The sequence below is a fragment of the Notolabrus celidotus genome, chromosome 22, assembly GCF_009762535.1.
Source record: "Notolabrus celidotus isolate fNotCel1 chromosome 22, fNotCel1.pri, whole genome shotgun sequence".
Lineage (NCBI taxonomy): Eukaryota > Metazoa > Chordata > Actinopteri > Labriformes > Labridae > Notolabrus > Notolabrus celidotus.
Genome location: NC_048293.1, coordinates 13,969,318 through 13,991,061, shown reverse-complemented (window position 1 = coordinate 13,991,061; position 21,744 = coordinate 13,969,318). Strand labels below are relative to the sequence as shown.

The 21,744-nt window shown below is 39.5% G+C and overlaps 1 protein-coding gene across 2 annotated transcripts; it reads left to right on the top strand.

Annotated features, from left to right (window-relative positions):
• The first annotated feature begins 3,013 nt into the window (after window positions 1-3,013).
• On the top strand, window positions 3,014-9,391 carry vsx2 (visual system homeobox 2). 2 transcript variants are annotated; one of them, XM_034675344.1, is made up of 5 exons: window positions 3,014-4,015; window positions 4,348-4,432; window positions 4,908-5,031; window positions 7,930-8,110; window positions 8,478-9,391. In XM_034675344.1, exons 1-5 carry the CDS (start codon window positions 3,592-3,594, stop codon window positions 8,810-8,812), a joined length of 1,149 nt encoding a protein of 382 aa, XP_034531235.1. In that variant the 5' UTR covers window positions 3,014-3,591; the 3' UTR covers window positions 8,813-9,391. The 2 variants fall into 2 exon arrangements, with proteins under 2 accessions (XP_034531235.1, XP_034531234.1); XM_034675343.1 differs by having other exon boundaries at window positions 8,415-9,391.
• Window positions 9,392-21,744: the final 12,353 nt, after the last annotated feature.

The following is a 21,744-nucleotide window of genomic DNA, read 5'->3' as shown; positions in this document are numbered from 1 at the left end:
ACACCAGCTTTGTTAATCCTCATTTTAAAGAGAATAAATGCCTTTACAGATCTTTGATCTGCCTAATTAGAAAGAGACAATCAAGACAATATTTTTTTAAAGGAACAAACCATTACAAAAAGTGATGTCATGACATTTATACTGCACTTTATATTATTTACAAAGACCCAATAATCCACAATGAACAAGCAACAGGGGCAAAGCAAATCTTTCTTAACACAGGCAGAAAACTTGAGCAGACTGCATTTGTGTGCAGCTATCTGCTACCATAGGAATAAAACACACTATACATTTCTAGAAGTCAATACAAATAATGATATGTATAAAACCTGTATGCTTTGAGGTCATTTTATGCATTCTGTTTCATCTGCAGAGACTTTCCGACTAAAAGTTATTCATTATCAAATCTGCATTTCAGGCTTTAGCTGTGGCATCAGCCGGATATGATATTCATCAAAGTGGGCGTGTTTTCTTACAACCGCTTATTGGGTTTTGACCTGCTGCAGAAATACACCTGTTTGAAGGTTATGCCTTCATCACTGTCTTCAGCTTTTAGTATGTGTGGATCCATTTCTACAGGACATTTTATTTAGTCATTTCTGCATGAATCATTTGAGAGTGAATGTAGGAAGAGGAGGAGTAAAGAGAGCATAGAAAGGTTGCTGGGGAGAGGAGGGGGAGAGGGGGAGGGTGCAAATAAACAAAAATTTCCCAACAGCTGTTTGCTTTTTTTTAATCTGCAGCCGTCAGATCCTGCAGCTCTTTGATGGGCAAACCCAATCTACACGAATGACTGAACTAAATCTTCCCTTAATCTTGAGCCTTATTAGGCAGCCTCTCCTCTGCATGTAAATCAGCATGCAGCCATTTTTAGGGGAGATGGATTATTAAAAGCTACACACAGAGGAGACAAACAAACAAATAAAAAAAAAGAAAGCAGTATGGATTTCAGCAGGAGTGATGATGGAGTGAGAGGAGCAGTAACTCGCCTGTAATTGACAGGTCATCCTGACTCACAGCCTCTATGCTAATAAATGACTCCATCCCAACAGGCTGATGTGTCATTAGCATATCCTGATAACATTGATTTCTTCATTAATAGAATTTCCGCTAAATAGGCCCTAATTACTTTCAACTGGCCGAACACTAATTGCAGCAGCAATATTTTCTCCTTCTTAATCAGGAGCTACTTTCCCACAGTTTGATATTAAATATGACTTAAAGCAGGGATGGGTCCAGTCTTTTTAGACTGGGGTGGCCCAACTGATGTACTGACTTATAAGGGTGGCATGAAGTATATAAATAGCATGTATTTGCAATCTCTGTCTGCACTAATCAGATCTACTTCCACTAATAACAAATTCAAGTACTTAAAACATTGCAAGAAAACTCACTGTCTGTCAAAAAAATACATTTATTAGCAATGTTTCAGTGTGCAGGAATTTCCTTGCAAATTGAATTGGACTGTTTCATCTCTATCCAGCATGTCTTTGTATTATAGAAATATTAATCTATACAATTTAAAATGAAATATGTGAAATTTAAATCCAAAGAAAGCTGCTGCAGCCATGTTGCAACACAGTCCAAATAGTTGATTTTAAAGAGTCCCACCTCTGACAAGGCAACAGGCCAATCATACCTTAGGGTTTTGGAGCAGCCAACCAGATTCAATAGGGGGCCCATGCCACCCTGTACACCCCTCTGGACATGTCCCTGACTGAAAGATTCAGTCTCTATAGTTGCATGATGCTTCAGTTCATTGCTCAGACCAAACACCCGTGACCCACACCCAAAGTGTTCTCATGCGATTTTTTCTGTGGATGGCATGATGTGCATATGTACATATATATATATATATATATATATATACATTAGCCTACTTTTAAGTTTCCTCCCTTGCATTTTTTTTTCTTGCCCCTCCGTTTTCAACTCCTCTCCCCAGGTGAAATTAATGCTGTGTGTTCAAGGACCCCAGTGCTGCCAGGACTGTGCTGCCAGGGACTTTTGGACTTCCTTTGTGTTCTATTCATTAGTTTTTTGTTTTGGTTGATCTTTGTTATTGTTTCGTAATCTGTTTTTCATTTAATAATGAATCACATGGTTGAGATTGTTGAAGGTGTTATGGCGGGATTTTATTGGCTCATGTTGTGGAGGGCTGTTCACTCCAAAGGGCCACCTCAGGGTGGGGCATTACAGCCTCATTAGATTTTAATTTTTTTTTTTGCATTATCTCGTATGTGCTAACCATGCAAATAAAGTCAGTCTATTGGGTGATAAGCATCAGACTTTTACCATGTGTGCACACATTTACAAATTCTACTTTGCCCTGCGATGACTTCAAACCATATAACACACAAAAAACTGACCCATGAGCATATCTGTCAATGTACTATACGTTTTAATTAGAATAATAAAAATACACCTGGTAACAACCACATGACTCAAATATATACACGCAGGTTTCTGTTGTTTCTGCACATTTTTAAAGAGTAAATTACATTTATAAAAACTGATCTTGTATTTGAAGCATATCAAAAATGCTAATGAAAAAAATCCAAATGCCCAAATTAGCATTTCAAGCCCAAACATGACTTTTCCATTGTAGGTATAATTAGCTATTCCAAAGTGCCAAGCTGGATCAGTTTGCAAGATTGTAAGAAAATTATCATCATGGTCTATGTTATTATTTTTCTTGAACAGTATATGATGGGATGAATTTGTGGGTTAATTAACTATTATTGTCCTTCATGTGTCCCATATCTGTATGTTTCCCTGTGATGATATAATCTGCTCTGCAGCCTCTCTGTGTGTTTGTGTTGTTGCTGATGTGGGATCAGCTCTGCAGGCTCGCGCGGCTCCATGTCGTCCAGCTGTCGTTTTTTGGGAGGCTCTTTGAATTGTGTGTGATGAGTTTCCCACAGCATCTGGAGGTCAATTATCTCTCTGAATGTGTGTGTGAGTGTGTGTTTGTGTGTATGTGAACCATTCGAAAGGCAATACATGGGCTCCTGAATTAGTCTTAGATTAGGGTAATTTTCCAAATCTGCAGAATTTCAGAGCCATTGTTACTTTGGTGTTGGAAAAGACAATTCATTGGTTAGACTTCGAAACAAAAACAGAGAACAAGTGATTTTTATTTCATGTTTTTATTTTACGGTGCTCCGAAGTCTAATGGTGTAGTTTCAAAGCCCCGCGTCGGCATGATTGGCCCTTTTTAAAAAGAAATCAGGGTTCCTTAAAGCCGTTTTTATTATCAGTATCTTGTCTTTCCTCTTGCATCCTGCATCCTGGAGTCATTTTGTTCCTTCTGCTCCCACTGTATCCTAAATCCTCTCCGCGTTCATCCATACAGTCCTGAACAAAATGCAGATATGAATCGGAGAGGGCGTAATGCATCCATGATCCACAGGAATCTTGAATCCTTGCAGCTGATTGGCTGCTGGCTGCTGCCTCTTGTTGGGATGGACCTGTTGGATAAAAGGACCATTTTCTAAAGGACTCTGGTGTGTTATAGAGGATCATGCACTGGGGACCATCCTGTGAGACGGTTTAGACAGAGAAAAGGGCCTTTCTTCAAGCATAGCAGACAGCATGACGGGAAAACAAGGCGCTGTGCTGTCGGAAAGTTTGAATCTGTCGGAGAAAACCTCTCTGGGAGTGAATGGAGGGACGAACGGCCATCAGCCGAAGAGAAGCGCGCCTCATCCGCCGCCCAGGTGCACCGGCTTCGGCATCCAGGAGATTCTGGGGCTGAATAAAGAGCCCTCCGCGGCCCCGAGGAGTCCGCTTGGCTCGCTGCCGGCTGGAGCGCACCTGATCGCGGCCAGATCTCTGCTTGGCCCCGTCGGCATGGGGATGGGTGTGGGGATGGGATTAATCGGTCCTGGTGGGATTCCATCGTTTTACAGCCAGCCAGCTTTTTTAGAGACGGTGCTGCAGGACGCACAAGATGTTCACCTGCAGCCCCACAGCAGGTCCACGGGCCCGCTGGAGACCAGCCAGTCCGCCAGCTCAGGTCAGATGATACACTAATAGTGATTCAAGAGCAGCTCAAATAACCTCTGTTTATTATTATTATTATTATTATTATTATTATTATTATTATTATTATTATTATTATTATTATTCATTGTATTATTATTATTATTATTATTATTATTATTATTACTCTTGTTTGGTGTGTGGAATTGACTGGCCTAATTGAACTGTTGAATTGTAATTGCCTCAAAAAATAGAAATTCTTGGTGTCATTATTAACAGTTTAAAATTATTCTGATAATTCATGGATCTGAAAAGGCTAATATTAAGATGTACTGATATTTATGCTTTCTCCCTGTTTGAATCCAGACTCTGAGGATTTATCTTCAAATGAACGAAAACTGTCGAAGTCTTCAATCAGTCAGAGCAAGAAACGCAAGAAGAGACGACACCGGTTAGTGCCTCTTTCTGATAAAGAGTAGATCATTAGGTTATTTTCCCCCACATTTTTTTACTCTTTGAATAAAAAGACTGCAGTTACAAAAGAAGCAGAATTTTGGTCTGCAGTAGTTATTGTTTTTTTGTGTATGTAAAAATAAAGGTGAGAAAATTAGCTCGACATATACGGATCAGATTGGACTTTAAATTAGCCTCAGATTGTTCATAATTATGTTACTGCAGCCACCCAGATATGTCAGACTTATCCCCATCTACATTGTTTAATTTTTTTTAGACATGCACGTTGCTTTAAACTTCTTTTATTGTAATTGGCTATTAAAATGTGTCTTTAATTGTTTTTTTTTTAATTCTACGTTTTTGCTTCCTGCTCTATTACTATAAGGTTACCATATAACTCCAGTTGAAAAGATTCCTGTACGACCTCATTATTATGATATTCACATGTATGAATTTAAATCCGTTTTCTGCAGGACCATATTTACCTCGTACCAGCTGGAGGAGCTGGAGAAGGCCTTCAACGAGGCGCATTACCCGGATGTTTACGCCCGAGAGATGCTTGCCATGAAAACAGAGTTGCCTGAAGACAGGATACAGGTATTCTCTAAGCTCCCATCTGACACCCTGTTTTATTATAACTATAATAATTCGTTATTATTCAATCCAAAATGATGCTTTTCGATGTTACAGGATCCCCCCCTCTCTGAGTAATACTAATAAGCCTATGGGAAAGAGGGATACGTGTCCACATGTTTCATTTTATTTATCATTATATCGACACTGATTACTTTCAGGGTAATATAAACGTACGAATGAGGTCATATTTCAAATATCTCAATTCCTATATCCATGAAATAGTAAGGGCTCAAAGTGTCACTTCAAGTCAGTTGTTCCTTCAACAATGCAAAATTTACAAGAAATGAAATATGCATGAATATGATAAATTAAAAGACAAATAAATTAATGAAGAAAAAAAAGACAGAAAGGAAAAAATGAAAAACAAAACGAAAACAAGTTTGATTGATATTTTTTTCTGACCTTTTTGATTAAATTTGAAGAATGCCTGGCTGATCCCAACCAAATATTGCTAATTAAGCCAAGTCCAGCCACAGTCTGGTGTTGCTAATTTCAAACACATTCTGTTCCAACCCTGGAATCGTAAATATCTAAGCATTCTTAAAATCAGAAACAAACGTAAATATTTAAAACACATGATTATAACTAATCCTAATTAACTTGAATGAATATTTAGAGGCAGTAAGCATTGCTTACTTTTCGAATGTTCACCAAAAAATAATTAATAAGAGTGATATGAATACAGGCGTCTCAGATGAAAGGTGCTAAGCCCCCTCCTCTGCTCCCTGCAGCCTCCTCTCTGCAGCCTCCTCCTCCGCAGATCATCTCTCATCAGGTTCAGTTGGATGTGAAACAATTTGTTCTCGTAGAGGAGCCTCTAACGACCTAATCAAGCTATCAAGGCGGAAGGAGATTGCGGTGTGACCTGGCCCATCCATCTGCCGGGCCGCCTTTTAATCTCTTTCTCATTACGCGCTGCAACAGAATAAATAATAAAAGGGAAATAAATAAATAAGCTCCCATCCTAAATAAAATTAACACCCAATTTTCTCATTGAGTGTAATTAGTTAAATCAGACTGGCTCGTGAGGCTGAGCTGCTGCTGCTGCTGCAGGAGACACGCAGGGAGTTCAAATGAAATAACTACATTGAATTTATTAGCACGGGTCAATAGCGCGGCTCCCCCGAGTCCCGGTAGTTTAATTTCCCGTGATATTTGGCCGCCTGGCCGCCATCGATTGGGCCTGAAATTAACTTATTTTTCAATCAGCCTGCGCGTGCCCCAGGGTCACTCCTCCTCCTGCTTCCACACTGGCGCTCTTTTGAGGGCCACAGAAGCAATTTCTCATGAAAAAAAAGTATCTTGTATGAAATAAGGGTTATCATCAGAATCACGAAGAAGGAAAAAAAACGGTTTGATCGTTTTCAATTTAATATCTTTCCTCTCTTTGGAGCCCCTCCTCTCCCCCTCTCACACAGGCATCAGAGGAGTCTAAGCAGAGTGTTTAAGTGGCCTGTGTTGTTGCTGCACAATCAATGAGTCCTCTCTGCCTGCAGCCCTGCACATGCTGTAAAGTGTCTGGATGTGTCAGAGCGTCTGCAGATGTAGCACTGGTGGAGATGGGCTCTGACAAGAGGCTCAGATCTCTCACCTGTAGCCCGCAGGGGGTTATGGGAAATCAATTGACTGAATCCAGGCACAGGAGTAGTTATCTTTAAAGTTCCTTAAACGACACTAAATATTTCTAATGAGGTCATCTTCATCAACTACTTCAGTTTTAATAGTGTATATATATTTGATAACACTTACATACATTTCAAAGACATATCTCATAATATTATTTTGTTATACTAATACATTATAAGACACTCTATTAAAGGCTATCACACAATTTAAAGTTCAGTAACATGCTAGTTTTTTTAAATCTGTATTTCATTTCTGGAAGGAATTTGATTTTTCAATCTGTTGTTGAAACATGCTACACCAGGCCAAAACACATTCAAACAAACCTGCACTAAAAAGATGAAAATGCATTAATAGATAGATTTCAGAGTGAGGGGCTGCACACAAACTATTACTGTAAGCAGTTTAGGGATTGGTGCCTAGCTCAAGGGCACCCAACAGTGCAGGAATTAAACTTATAGGGCATTCCCTTACTTACCAGGACCTGAACAGGTTACACTTGATCCTGAGCCAGGTCCCTGGAGACTGAACTACTCTCTGTTGCCAGATTGTGAAAAATCCCTCTTGAGGTTCGCACTTTTTAAAATAATTAGCAGTTATTTCTGCTGTTTGAAATAGTTTGAGTATCTTTTTACATTTTTTATGACCATTTTCAAGGTCTGCTAATGATTAGGACCAGTTGCACCTAAACTTCATGAACAACTCAATCCACAGAGAGGATATAAAACAGCCTAGTACCAACCAACCAACCAACCAACCAGAAATGCATTTTTATCAAATGCTAAACAAGTTTACAAATTAATATTTGATTCAATAATTATTTATAGTCAAACCCTCCTGAGGAAAAAAAAAAAGAAGCCGTTACTAACAAAATGAAACCTCAAATTAACTTTAAATCCAAATTTTGCTTCCTCTGATGTCAAAAGTCACACAACAGTCCCTCCACCATCTTTTTAATGATTACGGATTAACTCATTATCTAATCTGTGCCATGTCTATTACCAACAACAGTTTCTACTTACTCTCTTAGCCGTTTTCCAAACTATTTGAGTTAATCATCATAGTTTCAGAAAAATGCACCAGAAGTGCAACACATTTCAGAATCCAAACTCTTTAAACAGTAACTTACAGACATAATCTTCGGTACTGTGCAGGCCATGAAGTTCTGCACTTACTCCTCTTGTTTGGTAGAGGTGCTAGAAACTAATAACTTTCCTGGGTGTCCTCCTGTCACAGGTGTGGTTTCAGAACCGCAGAGCCAAATGGAGGAAGAGGGAGAAGTGTTGGGGCCGCAGCACTGTGATGGCCGAGTACGGCCTGTACGGTGCCATGGTGAGACACTCCATCCCACTGCCGGAGTCCATCCTCAAGTCTGCAAAGGATGGCATCATGGAGTCCTGTGCGCCCTGGCTGCTTGGTAAGGCTACTGTCTGAAAGTTTTCAGAAACATTCAGTGTCACTGTCCCTTAGTAAATTTACTACATAATTCAACATACAGTTAGATGTTCCTTAGCAAGAGTTGGACTGATGAGCAGGAAAAAAAAAGCCTTCTTTGCTTAATAGATGCTCTATTTAGCTTAAGATGCCCCTGAAAGCATTGAGTGCATGGTATAGACTTTGCATTGCATCAAATATTTCATCCTCAATCCTGGCCATCTATCGCCATCCTCCATTCATACATTATCTTCTAAAATGGAACTATTTTTGCTTGCTATTTTCAGTCCAAGATGGCTTACCAATCAACAGACGCTATTCTAAATCTGAATACCCGCAACTCTTTGCAGGGATGCACAAAAAGTCCATGGAGCCAGCCCCTCCCCCGCCCACAGGAACAGGAAAGTGCGACGCTCCCCAGCAGCAGCAGCAGCAGCCAAGCTCTGAGAAGGAGGAGGAGGCAGAGGCGGAGGAGAAGAGGTCAGAGGTCAAGTCCACCATGTCTAAAGAGGAACTGAGGGAGAACAGCATTGCTGCACTAAGGGCTAAAGCCCAGGAGCACAGTGCTAAAGTGCTGGGGACGGTTTGTCAGGAGAGACTGATGGAGGGGAAACAGGAGAGACAGACGGCAGAGGAGAAACCCTGCGATCCTCTGAGTCCAGCAGAGGAGGAGAGGAGTCCGTAGAGACTGCCTGAGAGTTTTGTCTCTTATGGATGTCTCTAAACCGGCCTGCATCTGGACTTCTTTAGGAAGAAACTCATCTGGCCCAAACAGGCTCTGCACACAAGATGCAAATGCACTTTTTTTGATGTATTTCCAAACTTACAGTCATTTTCGCTAACGAACAGTAAAGACATTCTTACAGAGTTGGATTTGAATATCGGTGTAAAAAGATCCCATGATTATATGTAGAGCTGTTTGAGCAAAAGTCTGTCAAATATAACAGTCATAGCACACTTTGAGGACTACCAATGAGAAGTCTGAAGATATTATTTCATTCTTGGCATATATTTGTTTATAATGTTGCTTGTACAGCTTCTAAATAGTGACATGTGAGACCAGAACCCCCACCACCGACAGTACTCTTTAAAGAGAAAGAAAGTATTTGTTGTCCTATATCGCGCTGTATATACCTGATATATTAATCTCTCGCACTAAGGCACAATTTGAAACATGTTTTCTTGTAGTCTTTGAAATGTTTGTCTTTTCATTCGCAAAATCTGTAATATACAAAGCATAAAATAGAGCTCACCTTTTATTAAAAGTGGCTTTTTGGTGTGTATTTATTCTGCTGTCTAAATCTGTGAAAGAGGATTTGGTTTTGAAGGCCTTACTGTAACTTTTCAACGGTATAAAGATGCCTTCATTGTTGGAGCAGCCACTTGTAGTCCCTTGCTGCTCTGCTGACCGGGCTCATTAGGACAGAGTCCACAGCTGCATGCTTGGGTTCGTCCCTATAATCCGTCGCAGTTGAGGGCCTTCAATTTCAGATGAAACCGGGGGACCGCTGCTTTTGGGACAGGAGGGGAAAAAAAGTGAAAGCACCCTCACATTAAGATGACCTCAGTCTGATTTTAAATCTCTTTAAAAGATGCGACCACCAGCAGATTCTCAAGCTGTTTCATCCTCTTATACTGAAATACTTAGCTGAACTCTAACAGCTTTATTTGATGGCAATCTTCATTTTCTGCACTCTGAATCAAGCCACTTGAACTTCACTTTAAAACACCCCAATGTGTCTGCATTAGCTGTAATCCATATCGCATTTTACTCCTCATCCCCAGTTAGCCGATTGGGCTCACTAATGAGTTCCACTCCAATTAAACAGAGAGCAATTTCAAAGGGCAAGGGACGACTATTATCAGTATGCTGCTGCGTGTCTGAGCACTGAATGGCTCTCAGATTGGAACCATAATGTCACAAGATGGGGAAAAGGTTGCTAATTATATTGTTGACAGAGATAAGGATACACACTATAATTAATGATGGCTGGGAAATGGACTGCAGTGTGACAGAGTAATAAGAAAACCTGAGAAAATGAACCTGGGAACAATACAGACCTGTGTATACAGACGACAGGGACAGAGTGGTAGCTTTGACACATTTGTGAATTGTGAAGATATACAGTTTATAAATTGAAAGCATAATGTTAGCAACCATGTAGGCTAATCCAATTAATATAATAGACTTTAGTGGTTTTATTTTGAGGTTATGACAGCTACAGAAAACACTCTCCCTAAGCTGACAATGACTCAGTATCTGTCTGAGAGCACTTAAGAAGATACAAGCTTGCTCTTAGATATCCTCAAACATCACTGGTTCAAAGCTACTCTGGTTGATTTCTTGTTTCAGCACTCTGTTCCAAATTCTCAAGAGCACTAAATGTTCGAGCTCAACAAATAATAGAGATATTTTACAGATATGAGCCATGCTATCACCATGTTTTAAGGGGTGGCAATGTGGTGTCTAATCATCAGTCTGTTAGTGAAATCAACTTAACAAGACTGATGAGTTACATTTGGGCACATCCCAAAAGAGACTATTAACTTCTCCATTCATACAGCTGCATAGGAACCTGTTTATTTATGTGACGTAACTAATATGTGTCCATAGAAATACTTTAACTTCAGTGGACTACAAATTTGATCCAGTGTAGTCCTGTTTAGTCCAGGTGAAGTTATGACATAAGTGAACTTTAAATGCAGTGCTGATGTAATTGAGTAAAACACAGCTGTAGTGATCAAATACAATGGTCTCCTTACGTAGTTATTGTCAAAACTTAAGAAAACTACACATTAACACAAAATTATATTTGGTGACAAGATCCTCCAAATACTAACACAAACATTTAGCATAAATGCATGTTTAAAATGATAAACTACTAGCTTAACAATCAAGTCAGTCAGTCCAACACAAAACATGATGGGAAGTGAGACATAATGAGCCGTCGCTACAATATGTAAACAAAGAATAATATATAATGACGCACCTTTGATGAAAGTGGTGATGACGTTGACTTTTGTTGCTTCATTGATTGGTCAGTTAATTTTGTTTCTAATATGGATGGATGTTTGGAACAGAATAAACATTACAGTTTCTAGTCTTAGTGTTACTATACCTTACAATTCGCAAAAAGTTCAACCAAACCTCGGGGCGCTAGTTTAGCTTCAATAATGCACCCCATGTAAAGAGTATAGACTGTATAAAATATGGATGTAGTATGCATGACGTCACCCATCTGTTTCTGAAGCGCTGTTTTCAGGTCAATCGTCGGTGGAAGCCATATTGCTGCTGTCGAGCGATTGTGACGTAAAGAGGCGGGATGTGATCCTCCTCACAAACAGCTACAGTGTTCCCGCCTGCCAATCAAGTCAGCTGTGCCTCTCATTGGAAGACTTGTAATCTCAATATCTTAGAAATTGCTGCGTTAGAAGAAAAAATGCACCCCCGTACAGTGTATGCCGATCAAGAAATGAGCTATCCAGACTACAATCGTCTTTTGTACCAGGCTGTAAACATGTTTATTTCTGCTGTAAAGATCGGCTTTTTTGAATTGGTGTGTATGTGGTTTCCGGTACTTCCAGAGCCAGCCTCAAGCGGATCCTCAATGAACTGCAGTTTTTAGCACTTCCGCATTGGACTCATATTTTTAAAGCGGAGGTTGACGCTTGGGCAAGAGGCTAAAGCCTTCAACCGGGGTGGCCAGGGACCCTGGTTACCTTATGTCATTCCCCACCCTTTCTCCCACTTTCCATCTCTCTCCTCTGTCCTATCTCTCTAAATAAAGTCATGAAAAAGCCATAAATAAACTTGAAAAAATAACCCTTTAGCAGTTTGCGTGACAGTGGACATCATGTTGCCACAGTCTGAGGAAAATGAGGATGGGGGATGATGAAGAAGACAATGTTAAGAGGCTTTCATACTGAGGTACATCAGCACTGTAAGCTTGCACCAAAATCTGAACGTATGCTACTCCTGCCTGTGCTGTGTGCATCAAGCTGCTAGCAGGCAGGTTTTAGCTAGCTAGCAGGAGTTGTGTGTGGCTATTTCCATGTTAAAGTATGTTAAATCTACTCTATGAAAGCCCTAAGTGGACAGACATCCATGCATTATATTTACACAGATTCCAGGGATAAGTTCATGACAGTTGTTTACTGGAAATCTTGACTTATTTCTATTTTTACAAAGCTAGTTTTCCTATTTCAATGGATACATTTCCATGCCCGCTAATGGCCTCCACATATTCCAGAAGTAACAGTTTAAAAAATCGTTTTGGTTACAGCTAGTTTTACAATCCTCAAATGCTTAATATGTGATGACAAATGTCAATGTCTCAAAATCCCCATTGGTTTCACTGTATTTTTTGTTCAGTGCTAGTTAGCAACTTTTAGCATCCTATCTGAACTTTCGGCGCCTGTGGCAAAACTTTGGTAAATGTGACTTTCAGAACTTGTAAAAGGTTTTCTGGCAACTGTATTTCCCCCAGTGTATGTAACCTCACACAAGTTTGTTAACTTTGGTTTGGTCTCAAACTTCAGCAGTATGAGGCTTAGATTTTAGGCAACAGACATCACAAGAAATAATTTCTCCCATCTTTTTTTAAGGTTGAATTCTCCCCAAGCCAAATAACCATTCGATGCAGCATAGCTGGAATGGTTAGCAATAGACTGAGCTCTCACCTCCACAAACCCTCAACCCAATTCAGTTATTGAGGCCAAGACATACAGGGTGAGGATTATTCCTCTAAAGTGCACAGCTATTTAATCCTCTGAGAGTGGAATGGGAGGATATGATAGAGCAGATTTGCTGAAGATCAAGCTGTTTACGTTGGATATGTGGAGGTAATTCACAGTATCCCTGATGGACAGTCTGCTTGCTGAAGACCATCATAAGATCATCTCCAGCCACGCAAAGCGAGATCAGAGGGAGGTTTATGGGAAGATTTGGTCTAATGCAATATTAACATTCAATTTTCTTTTGATAGGGGTAAGAGCAATATGATTTCAGTGCTCAGATTAAGTCCATGCAGATCATTTTGGGAGGGCTCTGGGCTCTGGTTGCGTGCTGATTTGAGATGAAGCCATAGACTGAATAAAACAGGATGAAGCACAAGATGTAGTTAAGAGAAGTAAAGAGAAGTGAAATGTAGTGTTGTTCTGCCCTCTACTGCAGGGAGTGGTCAGTACAGCTACAGACAAAAAGAGCACACCTTACTTTTATTTTGAGCTTGTTGAGAAAATGGAATCTTTGATGACCCTAATGGTAACTGTTCAGCTTTATAAACCATTAACAGCTTCAATACATGTAATGTTTGAATTATAATAGAGCAGCCATGACTTAATAAACTAAACCCAAATCTTTTAAGTCTGAACCTCTTGAAATAAATACATCACAAACCAAACAACTGAAACACTGGATTGTCAGTACCTACTGTTTATTTGTATCTCATTTTTATTTTTATCACATTAATTGAATGCTGACACATTCACATTTAACTTCTGATTCAGAGTAGATGTTTTTTTAATTGTTCAGAAGAAGTCACCAAAAGTTTGGACAGCTGATTTGTTTCCATGGTTTAAGGTGAAAGAAAATGTTGGCAGACAAACACAAAGAAATAATGCAAAAAATTCTGTACTGGAATCTTCTATCGGCTACATTATTTGAAACATCAGTATCAGCTCTGAATTTCACAATCAGTGCTTATCTAATACCACATGCTCTTCTTCAGGAAATAGACTAACCCAAGTTGTCTTGTAACTCACAGTATTCTCCATCCTTTGAGCATTTTACTGCAGTTGCCACTAATTTTTAACACCTGCTACTGAGTTTTCAACTTTCATATCTCATCACATTCTTACAACAAGAAAAAAGTACAGGAAGTAGTCGAAAGAAGCAGGAAATGAAGACTGTGATGTGGAAGGCAGTTCTGGTAAAAGTTAGTGAATAAACTGTGTATGATATTTCCCTTACAACCCTTCTCTTTAATGTTCCCCTGAAGAACTTTAGGTTTGTGCCTAATTTGACACCCCTTTTGTACAATACAGTCTTTGCTGCATTTAGTGTTTCTTGACAAAAATCTCATCCTGACGTCTTTTAATAGCCAAATGTATGACTTATTGAGAATCTACCATAAGGCAACATTCAGGCAGTCACTTGATCTGACACCTACCCACCTAATGTCAGTGCTTTTGAACCTTAAAAATGACTACATAGATCGTATTTCTCGATTTTGCATTGGTCTTTTTTGCTTTCAAGGCCATTAAGTGTCACGGTTCAGGGAACGAAAAAAAGGTGCAGGACCCAAACTGCAGATTCAAAAAAATGATAAGTATTCAATTATTAAAACTGATATGACGCAAAAATGACTTTAAACAAAAAACACTTGTAACAGGAACACAGGAACACAGGGTGAGACTTCACCTGACCAGTGGCGGAGCCAGGGGGTGGCCAGGGGTGGCCATGTCCACCTCTGAAAACTAATTGTCCACCCCTGTGGCCACCCTGAACTTCTTAAACATGATTGGCTATTTGCCATGTCAGAGTCATTACTTATATTCAAATCAGCTAATGTGTTTAAACAAGCTGCAGAGACAGTAGTTTCTGTGGATTTGAATATTATTTTTGTTGATGCTTTGACTTTGGATAATCATCTTCATTTTGAGTCCTTAAAGAGTTCAGTTCAGCAGATTTAAATGTTGACTCTGTTGAGCTACATTTTTTATGTTAACGTTAGAAATCTACAAAAATGTAACGTTTTTTAAATTATTTTATAAAAAGAAGTTAAACTAGATGTGATTATTGGAAGTTACCCGTTTAGGGTAAGCCCCTAATGTTTTCCACGCCCGGCCAACCCTTCAACAGTCAGTGCCCCAGTTTGGCCACCCAAGTCAGAACTGTGTGGCTCCACCACTGCACCTGACACATCACAGTGAACTGACACTGCAGGGAGGAAACAAGGAGACTAAAAACACACACTGGGTAACGAGTAAGGGGACACAGGTGAGACCAACAAGGCACAGGTGAAGACAATCAGGAGGGAGGGAAAACACAGGAAGTAAAACTAAACATAATACACAAGGAGATTCTACAAAATAAAACAGGAAGCACTCGACATAATCACAGACAAGGAATACACAGACATGAGTATACAAACGAGGAGAACATATAACACAAGAGAAATCAACACAAGGCAAGGTACCAAAAGACACATATACTGGAAATCTAAGAAAGAGAACAAGGAAAAATAAAAAATAAAAACAACTAATGACAATAAAGTGACATCAATATTAATTTCAGTCTGCTTCAGAAACAGCTAAAAACTCCTCACGGGATCTTAAACTGCATATTAGAAACTTGTATTGAATAAGACATAGAAGTAATATTCTCACACAAATGCACAGTACCTGTATAAACACAGACATGGTGTTTAAAGCTCCTGTGAGGCGTTTTTAACTAGATATGAAACAAACTGAAATGAACAGTGCTGCCTGTTTATGACCTACAGTATATAAGCTAAGTACAGCGTTAGCAAAAAGATTGTTTCTATTTTGTAGTGTTTGATGCCTGTAACCGCTGTGAGGGGATAGGTGTCTAAAGACCGCTAAAGAAAGAAGGATAAGGTTTTTCTTGTTAGAAAACACAAAGCATAGACATTAGAGGCATCACTTTGTCCACAGGGAGCGCCAAAATGAACACAAATAGAAAGTTCTTTACAGGAGCTTTAATTACATGCATACACATTGTTCACTGTAAATCTGTTACATATGCAATATGTCTATGGGTTTTATAATGTAATGCACGCCCTGTTTGCATGTACATTATGCATCAGTGTGTATTGATCATTTACAATTTACAAAACACACTGCATGTTTACTCAGAATTCAAATGTACCCACACATCTCAGAGCATTTTATCAATGACTTGCAGTGAATGCTTCCCCCTGCTGTTTAAATGTAGTTCAACCTTAACCCACATGGTGGTAGTGTTGTGCTTAATTTAAAGCCAGAACCCTCCTTAAATTGATTTACGTATGATTTAAACCACCACCTCTCTTTTCTTTAATGCAGCCAATATATGAAAATTCTGCTGCAACATCTTCACATTGATTCACCCATGTCAGGCGTACATTGCAGGCCTCTGAGCTGACATGATTTGATTTCTTGATCAATATTTGTCATCTCCTGTCACTCCTCTGCTGCTGTCACTGATGAGGCTGTCTGCAGTGGGTTAATGGAGGCTGGATTGATACTGCGGCTAAATGATCTGCCCTGGCTGGAGGCTGATTTCATCTCTTGGGTATTTTTTTTTTTTTTTTTCAAACGCTGTCCTCTTTGGTTGATCACACAGAGCACACACAGCTCTCTTTTACCCTTCAGTGAGTGAGGGTCCTTATGTAAATACACCTCAAACTGTCTGAAATCAGCACACAGAGTTTGTGCAGGGGGATGCTACCACTTTGTGTAAAAATAAGGCTGATTTAGCCCCACAAGCTTTTTGATTAAGCTGCTGATTGACTCTGCTCTTGAAGCCGGACGCCTACTGAACACGTATTTCATTATGTTAGATTAAAGTCTGGAAAGAAACTAGGAAGTTATATAATGTTAAATAAATAGCTTGTTATTTTGCCTGCTAACCTTTGAGCCTTTTCTTTAATTTCAAAGCAGCAAAATAAAAGTGTTAAATGGCATGCATTTTCTTCTCTTTGTCTAAAACAGATCGCCCTTTAAATAAAACACACTGAGCATTAATATTACAGCAGTATAATTGGAGTCTTGTGTCCCTGAATAACCTTCTGTCTCCTCTTTCATTCTGCTGCCTTAATGGTTATCTTTTTTCTCTTGAAGTTGGACTTCACTGCTTGTCCTGGAAAGATTCATGATGTGTGGCACAACACCAGCAGCCGTCCACAGCAGCCGCCTTCCAGCCTTTCTCTGCTCTGTTTTCCTCCAGCAGGCCATCTGTGGGCAGCTTCACATGCCAGCTCCACTCATCTGAGCAAACACACACCCTGTCAGACTTTAATATAACCTTACCACCACATTTTTTTTCTCTTCCTTCTTCATATCTTACGTCTCAAACAATGACATCACCCCTCCCTGTGAAGTGGTTGCAATTAAAAAACGGTTACATCTCTATTGGACGTGTCTGCTGGCACAAGACAGCACAGCTCGGAGGAATGCTTGTGGGCAAAAAAAAAAAAAAAAAGAAAGAGTCCAGTCTGCACTTATCAGACAGAAGAAGGAAAACATAAACAGATAGACGCCACTGCCTTGTTGCCGGAGAGTGATAAGTGGAGCCAGAAGACGAGGCTGTGAGGCTCTTATCAGTCCAGAGTGTGCCCTGGCAAACTGAGGAGCCACACAGAGAGAGGCATGTTGCTGTGTGACAAAGGTGTGAGGGCAGATAAGCATGTATGTGTGAAATGCTGCAAAGATGAGCTTTACTTTGATAGTAAAGTAGAGGTTTCAAAGGATGAGAGAGAGAGAGGGAGAGGGGGGTGGGGGGGTGGAGAGTTTTGGAAACAGAAAGGATGCTTATATCTGTTGTGCCAACAGCTGGAGCGATGTCTACATTTACAAATGCAGGATGAAAAGGGTTATGGAAAAACCCTTTGGCAAGTCATGTCAGATTTATGGCAAAGGCTTGACCCCCTCTGTTTTGTGAGACTTGGACCGCTGTCTGTTTAGTTGACCCAAGAGGTCTAACTGGAGAACGATAGTGAAAGAGATCCACAGGATAGGAAGGTGCTAATCCATTTAAACCCTTTAAAACAATCAATACAATCTTTAAATCAATCCTGAAACAGAGAGGAAGAGAGACTGAAACACGTATAATGTTGTCACATTTTCTTTTCCCAGTTAGCAGATGTTCATCAGCATTTTGCGCTGATTGGAGATGCAGGGGAGAGAACTGATCTTAGCCAACATACAGAGAATACATCATTAAGTCTGGATGAGATGAAGGCATAGATCACAGCAGAAATTAGAGCTGCACACTAAATCACAATTTCATGGTTATTGCAATAAGAGCATTGACAGTAAACACACTGCAAAAGTCTGAATGTATTGCTGTTTTCTAAAGCTTGTAAAGTAGTTTTAGTGGGTTTGAAACAGAGTGAAATTGATACTGATGACATATTACAGCAACAAAGAAAAATCTATCAGCAACAAGATTGTTTATTTCTATACAGTTATTTATTAATGCCTGAAATTGCAGCCGCAGGGTAGGTGACAGATGAAGAGATTAACAAGCAGTCTCTTCTTTATTTTTCTTACAGCAAAGATTCTTCATTACTGATACATTTAACTGTTTAAAGAAAGCAGGATGAGATTTTTGGATGAAGACACTTACCAGGCATTTAGAGGTTGGGCCGATCACAGCCTGTTCAGCAGCTCCTGACTATAGTCGGATGAATTTCTGGCATTTCAGAAAGTTTGGCCAGCCGGCTGCATCCATCCCCTCAAAAAGTGAAAGCAGAGCTATGCGCATATTCCCCAACTTTAGGACTTTTTTCCTGATTGTGCCAGTACATAAAGGCTGACAGCATATAAAAGCACCATGGCAACAGGCTGTGTGTGATGTGAACATTCACAATACACAATCCAATACAACAGCTCTGTCTTAAATTCTACTTCAATGAAGCCCACACATTTTCAGTTTTAGTGGTCAGGTCGGAAAGGTGACTATTGGACTTAATGGTTATGATTGAAGTCATACTCCTTGACTTCCACGTGAAGGAGTTTTCAAAGGAAACTTTATTGTCAATTGTCAATGCTCTATCCTGATGTAACACATCCAGTGTGAGCACCATAGACTGTAAATAAAAATGGACAGCGTTGCTCCACCTCTTCCCGTTGAACAGTTCTGAAGCCAAAAAATCCCTCTCCTGGGCGCCGCCATTGTGCAGCCAGAGCCTGTGAAGCCTTTGTTATAAGCTCCGCCCTACAGCGTAACGTCACAAGACGCTGTGTGCCCTTTGAAGTTTCGTTCTACGGCTGCTGTGAATCAAAGCAAACCCGGAAGTAAAACCCCGTTTTTTAAACTCTAATAACTAACGAAAAAGAAACTTTTCAGAAAAAAGAGGCCTTGGACACAAAACAGTCAAATACTAACTACATATAACCACAGCATACGGATGTGAGAAACATTCGTACGACGTGTATTTATTTTTTAAAGTTTGACTGCTCCCCCATTCAAATGAATGGGGGAGACGGATTTTTTGACCTATACTGCAGCCAGCCACCAGGGGGCAGTCACACTGCTGAAAGCCTCACCACCAGGGCCGTATCTGGCACGCTTGGTGAGCACTCAGGTTCAGATTGACAGTTGGACCATACAGTATGAGTACATCATTTGTGAGCCCAGCCGTACATATGCACAGAGCTAGATCAGCATAAAGATAACATGTACCATATTGTCCACAGGGGGCGCCAAAGTTGGAACAAACAAAAGGTTCCTCACAGGAGCTTTAATGTAAACAAGCATTGCTTCCTCACTCAGCATGCATACATTCAACTACTGGGTGGAGACCTGAATATAATGTCCATGCTTTCACACAGCATATTACAGTCAGATGAAGCTAAACCAGCTTGTTGTGTTTAATTTAGACTCAAGAGGGGCAAGTTGGAATCACATTCATTGTGTAAGATGAAGAACAGCAGACGGAAATATAAACTTTAATAATTTAAAGGTAATGCTTACATTTTAATATTTTTCATTTATCCATTGCACTTCATATCATTTTTGCACTAATGAATAGTGTAATTGCACATTACAGATTCCTCTCATATCCTGCAGGCCAGTTGGTAATGAACATTTGTCTGGCTAAAGCTAAGCAGTGTTACCAAAAGTTCTCAGATCTTAAATGCCAACACAAAGATGAGGAAATACTTGATCACAAGCAAAGCGGCTGATAGAGGAACAAATAAATACTAAAAGACGGATGCAGGATTTATATGAGTTCTCACCATGAATGTTTTTTTCACAGTCTATCCATAACTTGATATTCATCCAGTTGGCTGGATTTCAGTTTCATAAAAGTTATATTTCTCAGTATTACTCTATGTTTATAACTCCTATATGAAGATATTTGCATTTTTTAGCCAGTTTGACTGAAACCAAAGCTTTGTGTTTCTTAGTGAACCAGTAATTTCAAAACAGTTTTCTAAAAAGAGGCTGAGCATACACAGGAGGCTGAATTATTGTTTTTTGTATTGAAGCTTATATCACTACATATAGACTAATGTGCATGGTAATTGTGGGCTTCATGTCATAAATTGATGATCTAGTGAGTGTGAACTAATCAAATTAAGTCCACCCGATCCTTTACTAAATTGAAAACATGTACCTTAACTATCCTGCATCTATTAACGCATTGAATCATCATTATGCATTAGTGAAGTGTTAATTATGTACATTATATTTACCCTTATTGCAAAATGTTTCAAAAAATACCGCTTCACTTAATCTGCATGATTAAACGCCCTCTATAGCTGATAGTTTATTTCAAATCCAATAATTACATAATGAATATAATGTCATCCACAGATCAGTAAGCTTTTATTGTGCAGTGGAGCTGCTTTATATACACTTAGTTCAATCCAGTGGTTCCTCCAAAGGTTCCCAAAATAAATCTGAAGGGTCATTAGATGCTTAACAGGAGAAAGGAGAACAATTCCACACTTTGGTATTCATATTTTGTGTTTGACCTTTCAGTTAAATATTGCAGAGTCTCACCTCTTTGCACCTCAAACTGTTATGTAAATGAACACTTTTTAGAGATATGGGGAGCAGGGTCAAGAGCTAAGGAGCAAAAAAAGACATTATTTCTCTCCAAAATGCAGTCAAGTGGCAGATAATGGAAGTACTTCAACAAAGTACATGTGCATGGAAATGTTTCAGTACTTGATGTCTTGAATATGTGCTTCGTCCATCACCAAAAGATGCCAAATCCTTCAAGATTAAAAGGAATAAAAAGAAGAGAATTTATTATTCACTAATTTGGTTATTTTTCATGAGGAAGCCAGATGGACAGAATTACTGAGAGATTCCTGGTGTGAAAGTTGTTTTTTATGAGATAAAGAATGAGCTTTTTCAACTTCCCTTATTTAAGAAAAAACAGTGGTGGACTTGGCTCAGTATGAGGCAGAATATCTAAAACTCCTGTTTCATTGAAGTGCAGAGTAAGTATTATTATATTCTCATTATTTTCCATATCTGTCTTCTAACAAGTGAATTCTCAAAGTGCAGTAGACACAAGTTTAGTTCCATCCATTGCCAGAGACGTCATTTGTGCCGCTGTTGACCTAGAAATTGTCCCTGGAATAATCAAATATACATTAAACATATCCGCCTGCATGGGAAAAGATCTGTGGATGAACTTCAAACAGAATTCAAGTGTCTGTAATCTACCAAATGAACTATGAGGTTCTTGTTAAAGATGTGTCACACAATGCCAAGCCAAGAGCCTTTCCACTTGCACACGTAACCACTATATTCCATTCACTCCTCCTTCACATCCTCCCATTGTGATTACAGCCGGTGATTGTCTGCTGAATCTTATTTCAAGATCCCTTTCACAAGGGAAATATTTCCAAGATTTACTTTCTACAAAATGT